The 16,523-nt window shown below is 42.1% G+C and overlaps 1 protein-coding gene and 1 non-coding gene across 13 annotated transcripts in view; both read right to left on the bottom strand.

Moving 5' to 3' along the window:
• The window catches only part of MATR3 (matrin 3), a 50,267-nt gene extending 34,111 nt beyond the window's left edge, over positions 1-16,156 (bottom strand). Inside the window, exons 1-4 of one of the 12 annotated variants that reach the window (XM_059698539.1) lie at positions 16,110-16,155; positions 14,892-14,920; positions 13,558-13,639; positions 12,537-12,580 (exon numbers count right to left, since the gene is read on the bottom strand). In XM_059698539.1, coding sequence (XP_059554522.1) covers positions 12,537-12,580; positions 13,558-13,570 — 57 coding nt within the window. In that variant the 5' untranslated portion in view covers positions 13,571-13,639; positions 14,892-14,920; positions 16,110-16,155. Of the gene's footprint in view, positions 1-11,040; positions 11,274-12,536; positions 12,609-13,557; positions 13,640-13,995; positions 14,101-14,891; positions 14,921-16,109 lie in introns of those variants that run through there. The other 11 variants (XM_059698528.1, XM_059698529.1, XM_059698527.1 and 8 more) reach the window with 11 other exon arrangements.
• On the bottom strand, positions 12,860-13,060 carry LOC132236283 (small nucleolar RNA SNORA74). The gene has a single exon (XR_009453232.1). It is a non-coding gene; the product is annotated as a small nucleolar RNA SNORA74 (small nucleolar RNA).
• Positions 16,157-16,523: the final 367 nt, after the last annotated feature.

Below are 16,523 nucleotides of genomic sequence, written 5' to 3'. Positions count from 1 at the left end.
AAGGTTGTAATGCCATCTGGTGATTCTAAGAAGAAAAGTCAAACTTTTTCAGTTGAGTAATTATTTATTGAGGATCTGCTTAGTGCAGTGGTTCTCAACCTTCTGGCCCTTTAAATACAGTTCCTCATGTTGTGACCCAACCATAAAATTATTTTCGTTGCTACTACTTAACTGAATGTTGCTACTGTTATGAATCATAATGTAAATATCTGGCATGCAGGATGGTCTTAGGCGACCCCTGTGAAAGGGTCGTTCGACCGCCAAAGAGGTCGCAACTCACAGATTGAGAACCGCTGGCTTAGTGGCTCATCAGCAAATATATCTTGGAAGCCAAATACAAGATTTCTCATGTTTGTGTTACTAGAGAGTGGATGTGCTGTGTGCATCAAGGATGGTAATGATGGTACAAAGCAAGAATGCCTACTGAGACTTTGAAAGGACTAAGTGAAAAGTTTGGTACAGCTATCCTGATAAGAGTAATATGCAAATTAACCCTCACTCCATCACAAAGATGGGGGTGGCCATGGACCTGGAGCAGCAGGAGGCTCAGGTTGCCCCCGGTGATGGAGGAATCCAAGCTTCCCGCCTGCCCTTCCGGCCCTGAGCTCCGCTCAAGGCTACAAAGTTTTAATTATAGAAGATAAATAAACCCCAGATATCTGCTTCCAGCAGGTGTGGCCTCTGCTCAAGGAAGTGCTGGGAATATGGGTTGCCAGGAAGCTTCTAGCTGGACCAAAGCTACAAAGTTTCAATTATAGAAGTTAAATAAATCCCAGATACCTGCTTCCAGCTCGTGGGCATGGCCAGCCTGAAAACAGCCCTCAGCCTCTCACCCCAGCTGGCCAGGCACCCCAGTAGGGACTTCCACCCTGAAGGGGGTGTGGCCAGCCTGAAAATAGCCCTCAGCCACTCACCCAGGCTGGCCAGGCACCCCAGCAGGACCCCCCCACCCTGATCCCGGACACCCTTCAGGGCAAACCAGCCAGCCCCCACCCATGCACCAGGCCTCTATCCTATATAATAAAAGGGTAATATGCAAATAGACCCTAACAGCAGAACGACTGGGAATGACTGGTCACTATGAAACACACTGACCACCAGGGGGCAGACGTTCAATGCAGGAGCTGCCCTCTGGTGGTCAGTGCACTCCCACAAGGGGAGCTCTGTTCAGCCACAAGCCAGACTGACAGCTGCCAGCACAGCGGTGGTGGCGGGAGCCTCTCCTGCCTCCTCAGCAGCCCTAAGAATGTCCGAGTGCAGCTTAGGCCTGCTCCCCGCTGGCAAGTGGACATTCCCCGAGGGCTCCCGGGCTGCCAGAGGGATGTCTGACTACCAGCTTAGGCCCATTTCCCTGGGGAGCGGGCCTAAGCCAGCAGGTGGACATCCCCTGAGGGGTGACAGACTGCAAGAGGATACAGGCCAGCATGAGGCACTCCCTCCCCCCCCCCCAGTGTGTTTGTGCACTGGGCCTCTAGTATTATATAAGCCTTTACATTTTTAAAAATTGATTTTACAGAGAGGAAGAAACATTGATGTGGTTCTACTTATTTATGCATTCATTTGGTTGATTCTTGCACATGTCCTAACCAGAGATTGAACTGCAACTTTGACATATCTGGAAGACGCTCTAATCTACTCAGCTGCCTGGCAAGGGTCTATTATCTGAGCCTTTAACATGATAACCATTTCAAGATCAAGTGTAAATAACAGAATAGAGTATGGATTCAAGTTCATAATGAAGCCTGGCTGCAGTTTTGAGCACAGGAGGCATTGAGGACATATATTTTGACAACACACAATCAGCAGCGGAGAATGCATTGTTAATTATAATTTTGATGGTTAAGTGCCATTATTCTGGTTTTACATAAGAGATTAAGGTCATGAAGCTAAATAGTGACAAAGCCAAGATTTGAACCCAGTTCTATGTATATAAATCTAAACCCAGCTTTTGAGCATATGTACTGCCTTCAGCAGAGCTGTGGTCTCAGAATCATCTGGAAGTCCACCATGTAATTATTTTAAATCAGATTTATTTATTATTTTTTAAAAATATATTTCATTGATTTTTTACAGAGAGGAAGGGAGGGGGATAGAGAGTTAGAAACATCAATAAGAAACATCAATGAGAGAGAAACATCACCTGCCTCCTGCACACTCCCTACTGGGGCTGTGCCCGCAACCAAGGTACATGCCCTTGACCGGAATCGAACCTGGGACCCTTGAGTCCTCAGGCTGACACTCTATCCACTGAGCCAAACTGGTTAGGGCTTTAAGTCAGATTTAATACCCTGGAACCAGGTCACTTCTGTACTTTGGGTTATTAAAAAACAGAAAACTGTTAACCAGTGGTTCTTTTAGCAGTGGCATGGTGGTGGAGGTGAAAGAGCTCAAAAAGAAATTTTTGAATAGGTAATACATATAATAAAATTCAAAGAACACAAGTAAAGTTTTCCCCAATCTCTATTTCCCTTTATTAAGGCAGCCTCTATCAATCATTTCTTGTGTATTCTAAGGATTTTCTATAAAAACATATACACTTTGTGTGTGCACATAACATGAATTAAAAACAGACACAAGCCTGGCTGGGGTGGCTCAGTGCTGGAGCATTAATCTATGAACCAGGAGGCTCCATTTACCATTCAGAGCAGATGCCCAAGTTGTGGGCTTGCACCCGTGTGGGGAGTGTAGGAGGCAGCCGATTTGATGACATCATGGATGTTTCTCTCTCCCTTCATCCCTGAAATCAATAAAAATATATTTAAGAGAAAATGGCCACAAATTCCACGCTTCTCATGGAATAGTGGAATCAATTTTCCCTTTCCCTGAATCTGGAAGGTCCCCATAACTGGCTTTGACCAACATATCACAGAAGTGACAAGCCATTTGGAACCCAGTTGCCATGTCATGAGAATCTCAGCCAGTATGAAAAGGCCCCACATCAAAAGAACTAAGGCACTTCAGTTTACATCTCCAGCTGAACTTCCAGGCAGTAGCCAAGGCCAACTGCCAAGCAAACTGAAACCTCCAGATGGCTGTACCCCTACCCAAGCTCATGTGGAACACAACCACCCAACAGAGCCCAATAAACCCACATGATTTTTTTAAAAAATATTTTATTGATTTTTTACAGAGAGGGAGAGGGATAAGAGTTAGAAACATCGACAAGAGAGAAACACCGATCAGCTGCCTCCTGCACACCCCCTACTCAGGATGTGCCCCCAACCAAGGTACACGCCCTTGACCGGAATCGAACTTGGGACCTTTCAGTCTACAGGCCGACACTGTATCCACTGAGCCAAACCAGTTAGGGCAAACCCACATGATTTAAAAAATATCTATTTTTATTGACTTTTAGAGACAAAGGAGAGGGAGAAACATCAATTGTCTTCCTCTTGCATACACACTCCTGCACCTTTCCGTGCATGGGACAAGCCCAACCAAGCCATACCAGCCGAGGCTCAACCCATAGAATTTAATACTTGTTTGTACTAGTACATTTTTTAAAAAATATATTTTATTGATTTTCCACAGAGAGGAAGGGAGAGAGAGTCAGAAACATCGATGAGAGAGAAACATCGACCAGCTGCCTCCTGCACATCCCCTACTGGGGATGTGCCCACAACCCAGGTACATGCCCTTGACCGGAATCGAACCTGGGACCTTTCAATCCGCAGGCCGACGCTCTATCCACTGAGCCAAACCGGTTTCAGCAAGTACTAGTACATTTTAAGGTGGTTATGTTGCAGTGATACACTAAACAAAGCTTAAAGGTCATACATTGTAGAGCTATTCCATTGTTCAATAGCCATAAGCTACATTCCCTTTTGCAATTTTACTATCTACATATAGCTAGTGGATAGCTAGAACATTTTTGCCATTGCAAATTTTTATTATATAGTGCTGTTCTAGAGCAGGTAGCAGGCAAAATTTCTGTAGATGGACAAATGACATTTTAGTCTTGTGGGCCATATGGTATGTCAGAAAAAGCAGCCACAGATAAATGGTCAATAAATGAGTGACTGTGTTAACATTAAAATTGGAATATATAATTTTTACGTCACAAAATATTTTGATTTCACTGGAATTGCTTAGAGTTTTAATTTTAAAAACTAGATTGCCCTCATTGATTATGCCAATTTACTCAACAAACGAGTGCCTGTTGCCCCATTCCTTTGATAATCGCTATCCAGAGCTGTTTGAAAATCAGATTGCTTTAACTGAGGTTAATCATCATCCTTCAACTGTTTATTTTGTCCATTTATCTATTGGGTTGTTGAGCTTTCGCTTTATAGAAACTGGATTAAAGAATAATTAATCTTTGGCAAACACCTACCCATAAACCTATTCTTGTATGGTGCTTTTCCACACACAATCTTTAAAATCTAGTCACATCTTTTCCTTTTATGTATTCATTTTGCTTTTCTTAGAAGGCAAGCTAATACACAATTGTAAGAAAAAAAACTGCTTATTTTTCTTACAACCTGTTTCAGGATCTATTCTGGACTTATCTGTTCCATTCATTGATATTCATGTGCCAATACCACCTCACTTTATTCTTGCAGTTTCCACATGGGGTAGGGCTACTTTTCCTTTGACTTATTTTCCACAATATTTTTCCAAATGCATGTTAGAATCAACTTGACTAGTTCCAAAAATACTCGTTACTTTTATTCAGTCCTTAAATATCTTAGTTTTCTCTGGGAGAATTATGCTGAGATTTCTTGGACATGGTATAGCTTACCATTTAAGATTTCATTGATCATTATTTTAATGTTTTATTCATATATAACTTATACATGTCTCCATAACTATTCCAAGTTTTATTTTCCCCTCAGTTTATCTTCAAACTGCTTACCTGCTAGTTGAATGAACTATTTCTAGTTGACACTCATAACATTTAGGAAAACTCACCATCTACAAGGGATGTTTACCTTTCCCCCCGACTTATACATTTAGTTTCTTGTCTTGATTGTCTTTGAACAAAGCTTTTTTAAAATTAGGAACACTTCTAGAATTTCCCAATTAATCATTACAGGCTTTTGGGGGAAGATAGGATAGGAATCTTGACTCTTAGCAACTTTAGCAAACACCATGTTAGCATTATAGGGAGATCATGTAATTTTTGAGATTAATTGCAAATATCCTCAATGTATTCTTAAATAATCTAGAAATGGCTTGTGTTATATTACATAATGGTTTGTTTGTAATGTGTACCTATTCAAGTTTTTTATCCCTTAATCTGGCAGGTATATATGTGAAACTAAAAAGGGAACCCAACTTCACTCCTATCCTCTTAAATACTAATAAAATTAAGTCCTTAAGGAATAGGAAGTGATAAGCTCTACCACAGGGTAAGAATAGGGATGGGGATGTGTGACCATTCAGACTCCCCAGTGGGACATTTTTTAAAACCTGAGACTCATGGGTATGTGGCTCATGGATGGTATGTACGAGAAAAAGAATAAAGTAGATGCGGACTCCTTTTAAAGGCTAAAGGGTATATCTGTATACGTTCTGTGTATGTTAAGAGCAAAAGGAATTGTCCTCAAGCTGCAGCAAGAGTGGCTAAGATGCTAATGGCCTGAAAAAAAGTATTTGGCATCTATAATAGGTGTAAAGACACCAGAGGACAGACATTTCAGTAGACACTGAAAGATACTAGTCTGAATGAGTTGATGACAACAAAGACAAGTAGATATTTATGAGTTAGTTGTAAAGACTTGGGAGCACTATACATGAAAGCCCTAAACCAACTGCCATCTTTGGGGAGAATCACTGAACACCACATTAGTTCCTGGGTCCACTAACTGTGTTACTTTGTGGGGCTGTTGAGAAGATTAAGGGATGTGCAGAATGAGTTTATTAGCAGTTCTGGAACATAGTCAATGTACAGCAAATGTTGTCAATATTCTATGTTGCCACACATCCTGAAGAATATTTACGTAAAAAATCCTAAAATGACAAAACCATAGTTTCAAAGATTATTCATTTTTATAGAGCCCCAGAGTGAACATGTTAAAATTATCCATTTAAATCTGGTTCTAAGTTTTATCTTGGCATCTCCTGCAGCTATAACTTATACACAAAGATGTTTCACAAATTTTCTTTCTTTTTTTTAAAAAATATATTTTATTGAGTTTTTTTTACAGAGAGGAAAGGAGAGATAGAGAGTTAGAAACATCGATGAGAAAGAAACATCGATCAGCTGCCTTCTGCACACTCCCCCACACTGGGGATGTGCCCGCAACCAAGGTACATGCCCTTGACCGGAATCGAACCTGGGACCTTTCAGTCCGCAGGCTGACGCTCTGTCCACTGAGCCAAACCGGTTTCGGCATCACAGATTTTCTTAACTATGAAGACATTTACAGGTTATCCCCCCGAAAAAACACACAAAAGCCCACATATTTTAGTTAATGGATGTATCAAATTTGAACAAATCCTCTGCAAACCCATTATTTTCATTAAGTACTTTTTGAAGCTAAACTTAGTTTCAAATATTTGTTCAAATATTTGTACACTATATTCTTCTATCTTTTAATGTCCACTAGCAAATGATATGGAAATCTGACACCTATGATTTCAAGATTTTTGTTTCAAAAAACTTTTTTTTAAAAATATATATTTTATAGATTTTTTACAGAGAGGAAGGGAAAGGGATAGAGTTAGGAACATCGATGAGAGAGGAACCTCGACCAGCTGCCTCCTGCACACCTCCTACTGGGGGTATACCTGCAGCCAAGGTACATGCCCTTGACCAGAATCGAACCCGGGACCCTTCAGTCCGCAGGCCAACGCTCTATCCACTGAGCCAAACTTGTCAGGGTTCAAAAAACTTTTAAAGAAAACTAGCAATCTCACTACTTTTACTTGGGTATTATTGAAAAACAGGATATTCTATGGCCTTACTCTAGGGTACATTATAACACATAAATATTAATATTACCAGCTGAGGCTCTTTAGTTAGCTGTCAGTAGAACTGAGGCCGCTTAGATATATGGGAGTGAGATAAACCAAGACTAAAAGAAACCAGTGTGACCAGAAGGAAAACTGAAGGTGGTAGATGGGTGAGAAAGTTATGGGCTAGGTTTGACAGGCCATGTTAAGGTAAGTAGGGACAGTGTCTGGTTCATCACTTATCTCCACTATCTAGCATAGGATTCAGTTGATAAAAGCCATAAAAGGGTAAGAGTTAAATGACCAGTCTTCTGACAAGATGATTAATTATCATAGGTTATTGTCTCTTCCTCAATCGCCCCATGTAGCTATTATACAAAGATGAGGGGGTTTAGGGATCTGAGGAATTTAATATGAAGAGTCCCGTGAAGAAACAGATTATGATTGGGTGCTACAGGGGCAAGAAATGGAAGCCCAGTGTAGAAAAGGATAGAATGCCATGGGAGGTGTAGTATAGGCCGGGACAGAACTTTTCTATTCTGTCCTTTCCTTCTTCTGTTCATTGCCTCATGTCCAACCCACCACTGCCTGGGACGGCCAGCATATTACACTTGTTAATCCCTTTGAGCTCTTCTCTAGAGAATCACAACTAAAGAGGACAAAAAGTTCTATCTGCCACACTGGTAAAGCCAGGATTCTAACTCAAGAAGCTCTGTTTCTTGAGGGCATCTCCATTCTCCTTTAACTCATTAGGATACTAAGGCCTGGGCTTGGCTCCTCCCTTTGACCAGCAGCTGATAAAAAAATTCCCCTCCTCTACTGTGAGTTTGTAGGGTAAAAACTATCAGTCACTTGGGGTCAACAGCATCCACTATAAAAGGCAATAGGCTCACTGTTCCAGATGAAAGAATAATCAAAGACAATGGGACAAAATGCACTGAATATTAAAAAATGAAATGACACAGAATATAGGAAGCAATGGAACTATGGATCCTGGTATACATATATATTAGTAAAAATATATATTTCATAGTTCTACCATGAGCACCCAGATCTTAGTTCCTTAATACTATTAAATAATAAAGAACTAGGGCCCATTAAATAAATGGTTGACTCTGGGATTGAGATAGGAACTATATAAGATGAGCCTGGAGCATTTTATAGTGCCCTAAAGCTAGAAGTCCTTACAAAAAATAACAATAATCCCACAATGATGGGGCATATTGATGGGACACAGGAGTGAACTGAAAGAGCTCCCAATGGTCAAAGCTGGAACAATCTGAACAAAAAAAAGTATTATTGGATTATTTCCCCAAGTCTACAGTAAATATCTGTAAGTCCACAGTGAGATAAATAAGTTGAATAAATGGAGGAGAAAAAGACCAGTTTATTTCTGAAAAATTCCAAGGAGAGCAAAACTTCCCTCTCCTTAAGTATAGGCTGCACACGGTGACTTTCATGGCAGAGTGCAGTACTGGATAGAGAGGAGGAATTTTACAATGGACAAAACTGGCAAATAAGACCCAAGCCAGGTGATCAAGGCTCAGATCAACAGTAATAAATCACCCCATGGCCAGTGTGGCTTGGTTGGTTAAGTGTTGTCCAATGTACCAAGCGGTCTCCGATTCAATTCCTAGTCAGGGCACATGCCTGAGTTGCAGGCTCAAGGCAGCCCATTGAGCTTCTCTCTCTCTCTCTCAAAAAACATACTGAAATCATTTTTCTAAATAGTAATAAATCATGCTGATATTCTGTATTCTTGATTATGTGATGAGAATGGCACTTTACCTCCGTGGTCTTCCTCAAAATCCCTTAACCCCAACCTAATAATGAGAAAAACTCAATCCTAACTGAAGGACTTTCTACAAAATACCTGACTCAAAACTCAGGATCATCAAAAAACAAGGAAAGTCTAAGAAGCTGTCACAGCAAAGAGGTACCTACAGAGACATGACGACTAATTGTATCTTCAATGGGATCCTGGAACAGAAAAAGGACATTAGATGAAAACTAAGGAAATCAGAATAAAGTATGGACTTTAATTAATACTGTATCCATTAGTCCATTGTGACAAATGTACTATACTATTGTAAAATAGTAAACATTAGGGGAAACTGGATGAGGGGTAGATGGGAATTCTTCATTCTATTGTCACAACTTTTCTGTAACTAACCTAAAATAAAATAAATTTCAAGGTCCGTTTTACCACCTCCTTCTCAGGTAATAAAGCAGTATAGAACATTCTCACACCCCAAAGGCCCTTTACTGGAGAATTGGGAGGGGCAAAGTAAGAGGGGCCCCTTTAAACCAGGCCTTAAGATATTCAATGGACTAATATATGACCCACCAAGTTGGTTCGTTAAAATAGCAATAAAGAGAAAGATATTTTTAAGCAGACAGTCTAAGTATTATAACTGATTAAGTCAGTGAAATTGTTTCCCAAGAGAATATTGACAGGCCCATTAACTGGAAGCTATTTTTAAAGCCCCAATTAAGCAGCAAGATTAACAGGAGTCACTGTCACTTTTTAAAGTTCTTAATTAATTGCTCTTATAAGGTTTTCTCCTTTGTGTAAATGCCCAGGCATTGAGCCTCCTTTTAGTGTCCCTTTGGAGCCTGTAGAATGTATTCCTCTGTAATTTTGTTTTCCTGATTAAAATTTGAGGCGCAATCAGAAATATCAATGCAAAAGTCCACTGACAGTTATTTCAACCCTGAAAGGAAAATAAATTATTGACAAGCAGCAGGACAGCATTCAATGCTTGGGGCCCCCTAGTCATCCTGCTTCAGTTTTTCCTTTTAATCTATATATGTAAAAGCCTAAGCTGTTCAATCGTCCAACTGGTAGCTATGACATGCACTGACCACCAGGGGGCAGATGCTCAATGCAGGAGCTGCCAAGCTGTGGTATGTAACCTGAGAACCATGCTCTCACAATCCAGGACCCCCTCAGGAGGTGTCGGAGAGCCGGTTTCAGCATAAATCCGTACACCAGGCCTCTAGTATGATGTATTAAACTTGAAACTTGAGCAAGGCAACAAAGAGGGACACTTGTCTTTACTAACTGCTACCTATGGCAGGAGGTGGCAGCTTGAATTCTTACAGACCAGTAAACCTGCCAGTCCAATTTCAGTTTCCACTGCAGCATGGGAAAAAAGATGATAGGGAAAAAGAAGGAATGAATAAAAAGCTACTTTGAAATGTTTTACTTCATCTTAGGCTCACCAGGAAATAAAGAAAATCAAGTCAACAAGGAGTAATGGGTGACTAACTTCACTTATTAAGTAGGAAATCCCATAGAATTATCTTAATGTGCATGATTAAGTCATTGAAACCTCTTAGGTATTAAATACAAGCACAAATACCAAGTAAATTATCCCTTTTCAAGTACCAACACAGGGGCCTCTTTTTGCACCTGGGTAGCATTACCATGGTCAGGACAATCTGGATGCTCAGAGGAACTGAGATCCCATATTTTAAACCCTGGCTATTCATGATATATAAATATTTCCCCTTTCCATAGAAGCCATTTCTTCCTTTTTTTGGGTTGATCTTCACTGGAGGACATTTTTCCCCATTAATTTTAGAGAGTGTGTAAGGGAGGGGGAACGGAAGAGAGGAGAAAGAAAAACATTGATGTGAGAGAGCCACATCAATTGGTTGCCTCCACTGAGCCCCAACCGGGGCAGGGAATCTGCAACCCAGGTATGTGCCCTTGACCGGAATCAAACCTGAGACCCTTCTGGTCAAAAGCAGGCACCCTAACCAAGAACCATGCTGGCCAGGGATCTTCTTTTTAAAAAAAATATATTTTATTGATTTTTTACAGAGAGGAAGGGAGAGAGAGAGTTAGAAACATCGATGAGAGAGAAGACTCGATCAGCTGCCTCCTGCACACCCCCCCATCCTCCCGGATGTGCCTGCAACCAAGGTACATGCCCCTTGACTGGAATCGAACCTGGGACCCTTCAGTCCGCAGGCCTAAGCTCCATCCACTGAGCCAAACCGGTTAGGGTGGGATCTTCTTTTTTAAATCCTCACCCGAGGACATGCTTAGAGATTGGGGGTTGGGGGTGGGAAAGAGGACTATTAATCGGTTGCTTTCCTTATGTGCCTTCTCCCCGCCACAACCCAGTTATGTACCTGATCAGGAATTGAGCCAGCAAACTTTCAGTCCATGGCATGATGCTCCAACTAAGCCACTCCGGCCAGGCGAAGCCATTTCTATTTCACTATGAAGGACTGAGGCTGTGATCAGGCGCTGCTGGAATTCAAGACTGCTGCTCTTAGGACCTCTTCCTTAGGTGTCCATTAAAAGAGAACTATTGAAGTCACCTTAGTCCTCTAAAAGATGAAGGCTGTATGGTAAAGGTTTGCTATAATGCAAAAGTATTAACAATATGGAATTTTTCATACATTGGTATTAACCCTGACCCTGTCAAGTCTCAAGGCCTGAATTTCATTCTCTAGAACAGGGGTTAGTGAACTGTAACTTGTAGGCCAATTCTAGCCTACCATCTGTTTAAATGTTTTTATTGGTTTTTAGAGAGGGAGAGAAATATCCACCAGTTGCTTCCCATATGTACCCTGACAGGGGGATCAAATCAGCAACCTGGGTATATGCCCTGACCAGGAATCGAACCAATGACCAATTGAGCCACACTGGTCAGGGCCTGCCATCTGTTTTTGAAAGACCCTTGAGCTTAAAATGGTTGGAGTCAAATTTTTTGTTGCAACACTACAAATGTTACGAAATTCTCATGTCAGTGCCCGTAAAGTTTTATTGGAACATAGTGATGCTCACTTATTGCTATGTTGTCTATGGCTGCTTTTACACCACAACTGCAGGGGTGAGTAGTGACAACAGAGATTATGTGGTGTGCAAGCCTAAAATATTATCCTGCCCTTTACAGGAAGTTTGCCAGCCCTCCTCTAGAACATTGCATGATAAAACTTTTTGCATTGGTGGAATTATTCTGAACTGTCCAATGGGAGTCACTAGATACTGACATGGAAAAACTGATTTTACTTAATCGTTTGTCAATTTAAATAGCCATATGTATTGCATAGCAGAGCTCTAGAAAATGAGAGCTTAGTTTTCTACCTGAATAGAAAACCTCACTTCTGTTTTTCCTTTGCTCTCACACTACCACCACTGTCAACACTTATGACACCAGCTTGGTTTTCCCAAACCAAGCAAATCTGGGTCGCCAGCTGGGTTTCCTACAATTTAACTCAATTCTGACACTATCTACACCTAGAAACCATCAGATATCACAGGTTAAGGGCACATTCCCCAAGACTGTGCCGTGCCCCTCCCACCTCCAAATTATAAGTCCAAGTTATTACAGTGTTTCTGACTAATAGGTGTTTCTCGTGACCATCCCCCAATAGAAGAATTTCCTATCACCTGGGAAATTCCATGGGCTTTAGGAGCTCTGGTCAGGAACCAAAATTTTAAAAAGCTGAATATTAAACACAAGATGCTCTTATCACTTAGGAAATTACAAGTGTTTTAAGAGCTCTGGGGCAGGAACCAGGGGCAGAGACCAATATATATGTATCTTTCTATTATTTCATACCACCCATCTGAGCTGAAGCAAGTTAATTAGGACCTACATGACAAAAGGATTACATACACATTTGAGGTTCCGATGGAGACAGGTTTCTCTGGTGAAGGCACCTAGAATTCAGAGAAAAGGAATGACAGGCTGTCTTTAACAGGGGTCCTTTTCTAACAGAAAAAAATTGTTTGGCCCCACTGGCGTGTCTCAGTGGTTGAGCAGTGAGCTATGAACCAGGAGGTCAGGGTTCAATTCCTGGTCAGGGCACACGCCTGGGTTGCGGGCTCAATCCCCAGTATAGGGCATGCAGGAGGCAGCCCATTAATGATTCTTTCTCATCATTGATGTTTCTATCTCTCCCTTCCTCTCTGAAATCAGTAAAAATATATTTTAAAAAAACTGTTCGCACCCAGACTAGGACTAACTCCACAGGAGGAGTTATTCCACTCTCAGAGGTGCAAAACACTGCCCAAAGGTACTCGGCCACAATACCAAAACAGTGCTTGGAGCCAGACCTCATTAAAGGCAGCGCTTGCTCTTCCAACAGTGTAACACCATCCAAGGCATCACACTAGCCTGGATAGCTGACAACCGCTGGATAATTCCTGAAACAGCTTTTTTATTTGTTTCAGATACCCTGGCACCCCAGGCAGAAGATATGGATACAAGTATCCCCATGAATTAAATGTTGGCTACAAAACAGAGGCCTGGAAGCACTGATTGAAGACCATGCTGCCAAATCTTTTAAATGAATAGGAAACAAGAATCCCTTTGCCATGCCTTCAGTCATTTTATCCAACATTCAGAGAGTTTCTGCCATTTGCCAGGCACTGAGCTTGGGTTCTTGCAGTGAACAAGGTAAGATAGTTTCCTTTCCCTTATGGAATGTGCAATCTCCCTATAAATTCCTCAGATGGAATGATACAGATAATCTCAAAGATGCTACATGCTTCAGACCACAACTATCAAAATCCTACTCAGGCTGAATTTGTTGGGGACACATATAGGTGCCTTTGCCTCCCAATGTTTTCTGATGGACACCGACTAACAAAAGGCCTGACACATAGGCAATATTGGAATGAATAGGGACATTTACCTGAAAATTCCATACAGACTGTCCACCTGTCACTAATTTCCTCTATTCAGGAGGGCCAAGGATGCCCGACTTTCAAGTCATCCTAAAAAGAAAAAAATTTCACTGATTGAAACAGCAGCTCCTAAGGCTACACTTTTGTAGATGTAAATAGAATGCCACCTGCTATTTATAATTTACTATATTTTTTATATTCACAGGAATTATTTTACTTCCCATTATTTGCCTTTTTCTTTCCCATGTTACCATTAAAACTAACCATTCCTCAAGCCCTCTAAATATCACTAGTTTTAAGACCCCATATATAAAAGGCATATTCACAACGAACATCTGAAGTATTAAAAAAAGCATTCAGCTAAGGGAATCCTTTTAAGGGGAAGCCAATTGATAGAACAAAACTAGCTTTGATAAATAACTCCCCCATCTCCCCAACATTCTCACCAGTTCCTCTTATGGAAACTAGGAAGTCACTTTTCACAGAAGCAGCAACTAAGTCAGCTCTAAGGGATAATCCCCTGCATCACCCTGAGTGAAAAGTGTTTGCCTAGAACGGAGAATGATCTCTTCTCAGAAAATTAGCATTCCGAAACAAAATCATTACCAAGAGGGCTCAAGATTTACTGTTCCAAAAAGGCAACAACTCTGTTCACCCCTGAAATAAGAAACTACAAATATCTGGGCAGCCTAAACCAGTAATTATTACGGTTGTAGCTAGGCCAAGTGTCTAGAGCCCCTTAATTGCTATTTTTATATTTTATTAATGAAGTAGAGAAGAATGCCCGTAATTTTAAAGCAAATTCACATCAACATTTTCCTATAAGGCATTCTCATACAGAAGTACAGCTATGAAATCCCTCTACAAAGGGATCATCCTGACTAGCTTTGTATGGTGGGGGAGTGGGAGCCATGAAATTTTATTTCAGAGAAATTAGCAAAAATCCCATGTACTTCCTGCCTGTATAAGGCCCCCTGAGTACTTGGTAGCCTAACTTTTTCTCTCTACTTATACATCCCTTCATGGCTTGATTACCTTTTTTTCTGTTTCCAATGTGTGATTCAAGTGACCTCATACTAGCCAAACCTGTTGGACCAGAACCACTTAGAAAGGTCTGAATTTTTAGGTTTCTCCCTGCAAAGTCATGCTCTTACAGATTGGATAAGCACATATGCTGGCATCCTGGTATAGTTAACAACCGAGTTGGCATGAACCAGGCCCAGAATGCCAACCAGCTATGGGCTGCTGTTCTGCCAGCAGTGTAACACTTGCCTAGGTATAAGGCAACCTAGGCAGCTGCCTACAGCTGGGGCCAAAGGTAGGTGAATGGAGTTGTACTCACCTGACGCTGCATCTGTCCAAAGTCCACAACTGCAATCAAAGCACTCCAGGTTAGTCAGCCGATAGTTAGTGAACACTTGTGTGGGGTCCAAGACCTCAGGCCCCCAAACCCCATAACTATGTGAGGCCTGAGCTACAGAAACAATAACAGGCAATCGAACAATTTTCCCTTGGCTAACGTTATTTTCACATGTGACTGTTACTTATGTCCCTCGGCAGTTCAACAGGATCAAATCAATGGTCTGGTCAATAAGTATCAGGAAGCTTAACAGCCAATTAACAGCTGGTAAGTAACTTAAAATTGTCTCTACCTCAGTCTCCTCATTTGTAAAATAGGAATGTTATTAATAGTACTCTGTATGCAAGGTGGATGGGAGACTTAATGGAATATAAATTATGCGCGTAGGATAATATCTGGTATAGAACAGGCACTCAGTAAACACTTGCTGTTATCAGGAGTTACGTTACAGTCAAGGAGATGATGGATACAAGTGAGTAGAAGGGAAAAGTTACCCTGGGAGGGGAAATTGGAAGGCTAGTTAAAACTAAGTTGAGGAGGGCCTTGATTATGGGGTCTCTTTAAGAACTATAAAAGCAGTACTTCAGAAAAGTAATTGGTCTCAGTACTGGATGTGGAAGGAACTTGAGACAGGTTGACATTCCTGCCAAAGATCCTCGACTATTGGTTGAAAACAACCAAGATGTGTGCAAGAATGCTAATAAACATTCCCACCCAACTCACCCTTATAATTTACCTTTATTTCAGGTTAGTGTATCTAAGACCATACCTTTTCCCAGCCACCTCTAATTTCACTTCTAACCGCCTCCAAATGATTTAGAGCAAGAAGTAACTACCGGGAACTTACTGTCTAGGTAAAAAAACGAATCCCTTTCAGGGCCTTGGGTGAAAGGAACTGCCGGAACTCCACCGGCCACGTGTTCCTCACAACCTTACCCAGGCCCCTGGCCCTCGTGCCTGGGGAGCTAGGCTCTCCACGACCAGCTCTATGTGACTCTGCAGGGACAAGAGGGATGGTAGGAAACCAGGGGCGACCCTAGGGCTATGAACTCCCAGAGTCTTTTCAAGATGCCCTCCAAATCCGGGGTCAGGAGGAAACGAACCCCCGTTTCGCCTCGTGCCTTGAAAGAAGCCTCCCCACCGCTGCCTCTGGTCCCGGCAGTAAACCTCCAAGGGCTCCCCCACTTGGTCCTTACTCACCGCGTGCCCGGAGCTGGGAGCTCGGCCGGGACACTCCAGCCCCCGCAGGGGCCGCGGAGGAAAGGGAAGCCGGGAGCCGGGGAGAGCCCCGCCCCGGAGAGGCCCGGGGCGGGGCCCCAGCGGGCGAGGCCTGAAGTCCCGCCCAGGAAAGACCGAATTGGAAAAATGCGAATGTCGAGGCATAGATGAGCATACTCCTTATTGGACTTAGACCCCAGAAGGGAAAGGGTAGGAATTCTAACAAGGGCTGCATTTATTTGACTCTCATCCCCTCTGTTACTTATGGATTGAAGGGGCGCTGGGTTTGGAGTTGCCAAGGGAAAAACCTGGTGTGTCCTGGTGCAGCCGCGTGCCCTGCCTACCCACGCTGAGCGCCCCCGGGATGCCGGTTCTTACACGTATGGCGCCTTTCCT

The sequence above is a fragment of the Myotis daubentonii genome, chromosome 5, assembly GCF_963259705.1.
Source record: "Myotis daubentonii chromosome 5, mMyoDau2.1, whole genome shotgun sequence".
Lineage (NCBI taxonomy): Eukaryota > Metazoa > Chordata > Mammalia > Chiroptera > Vespertilionidae > Myotis > Myotis daubentonii.
The sequence above is the reverse complement of the archived record's forward strand: the minus strand, read 5'-3'. Positions and strand labels throughout refer to the sequence as shown.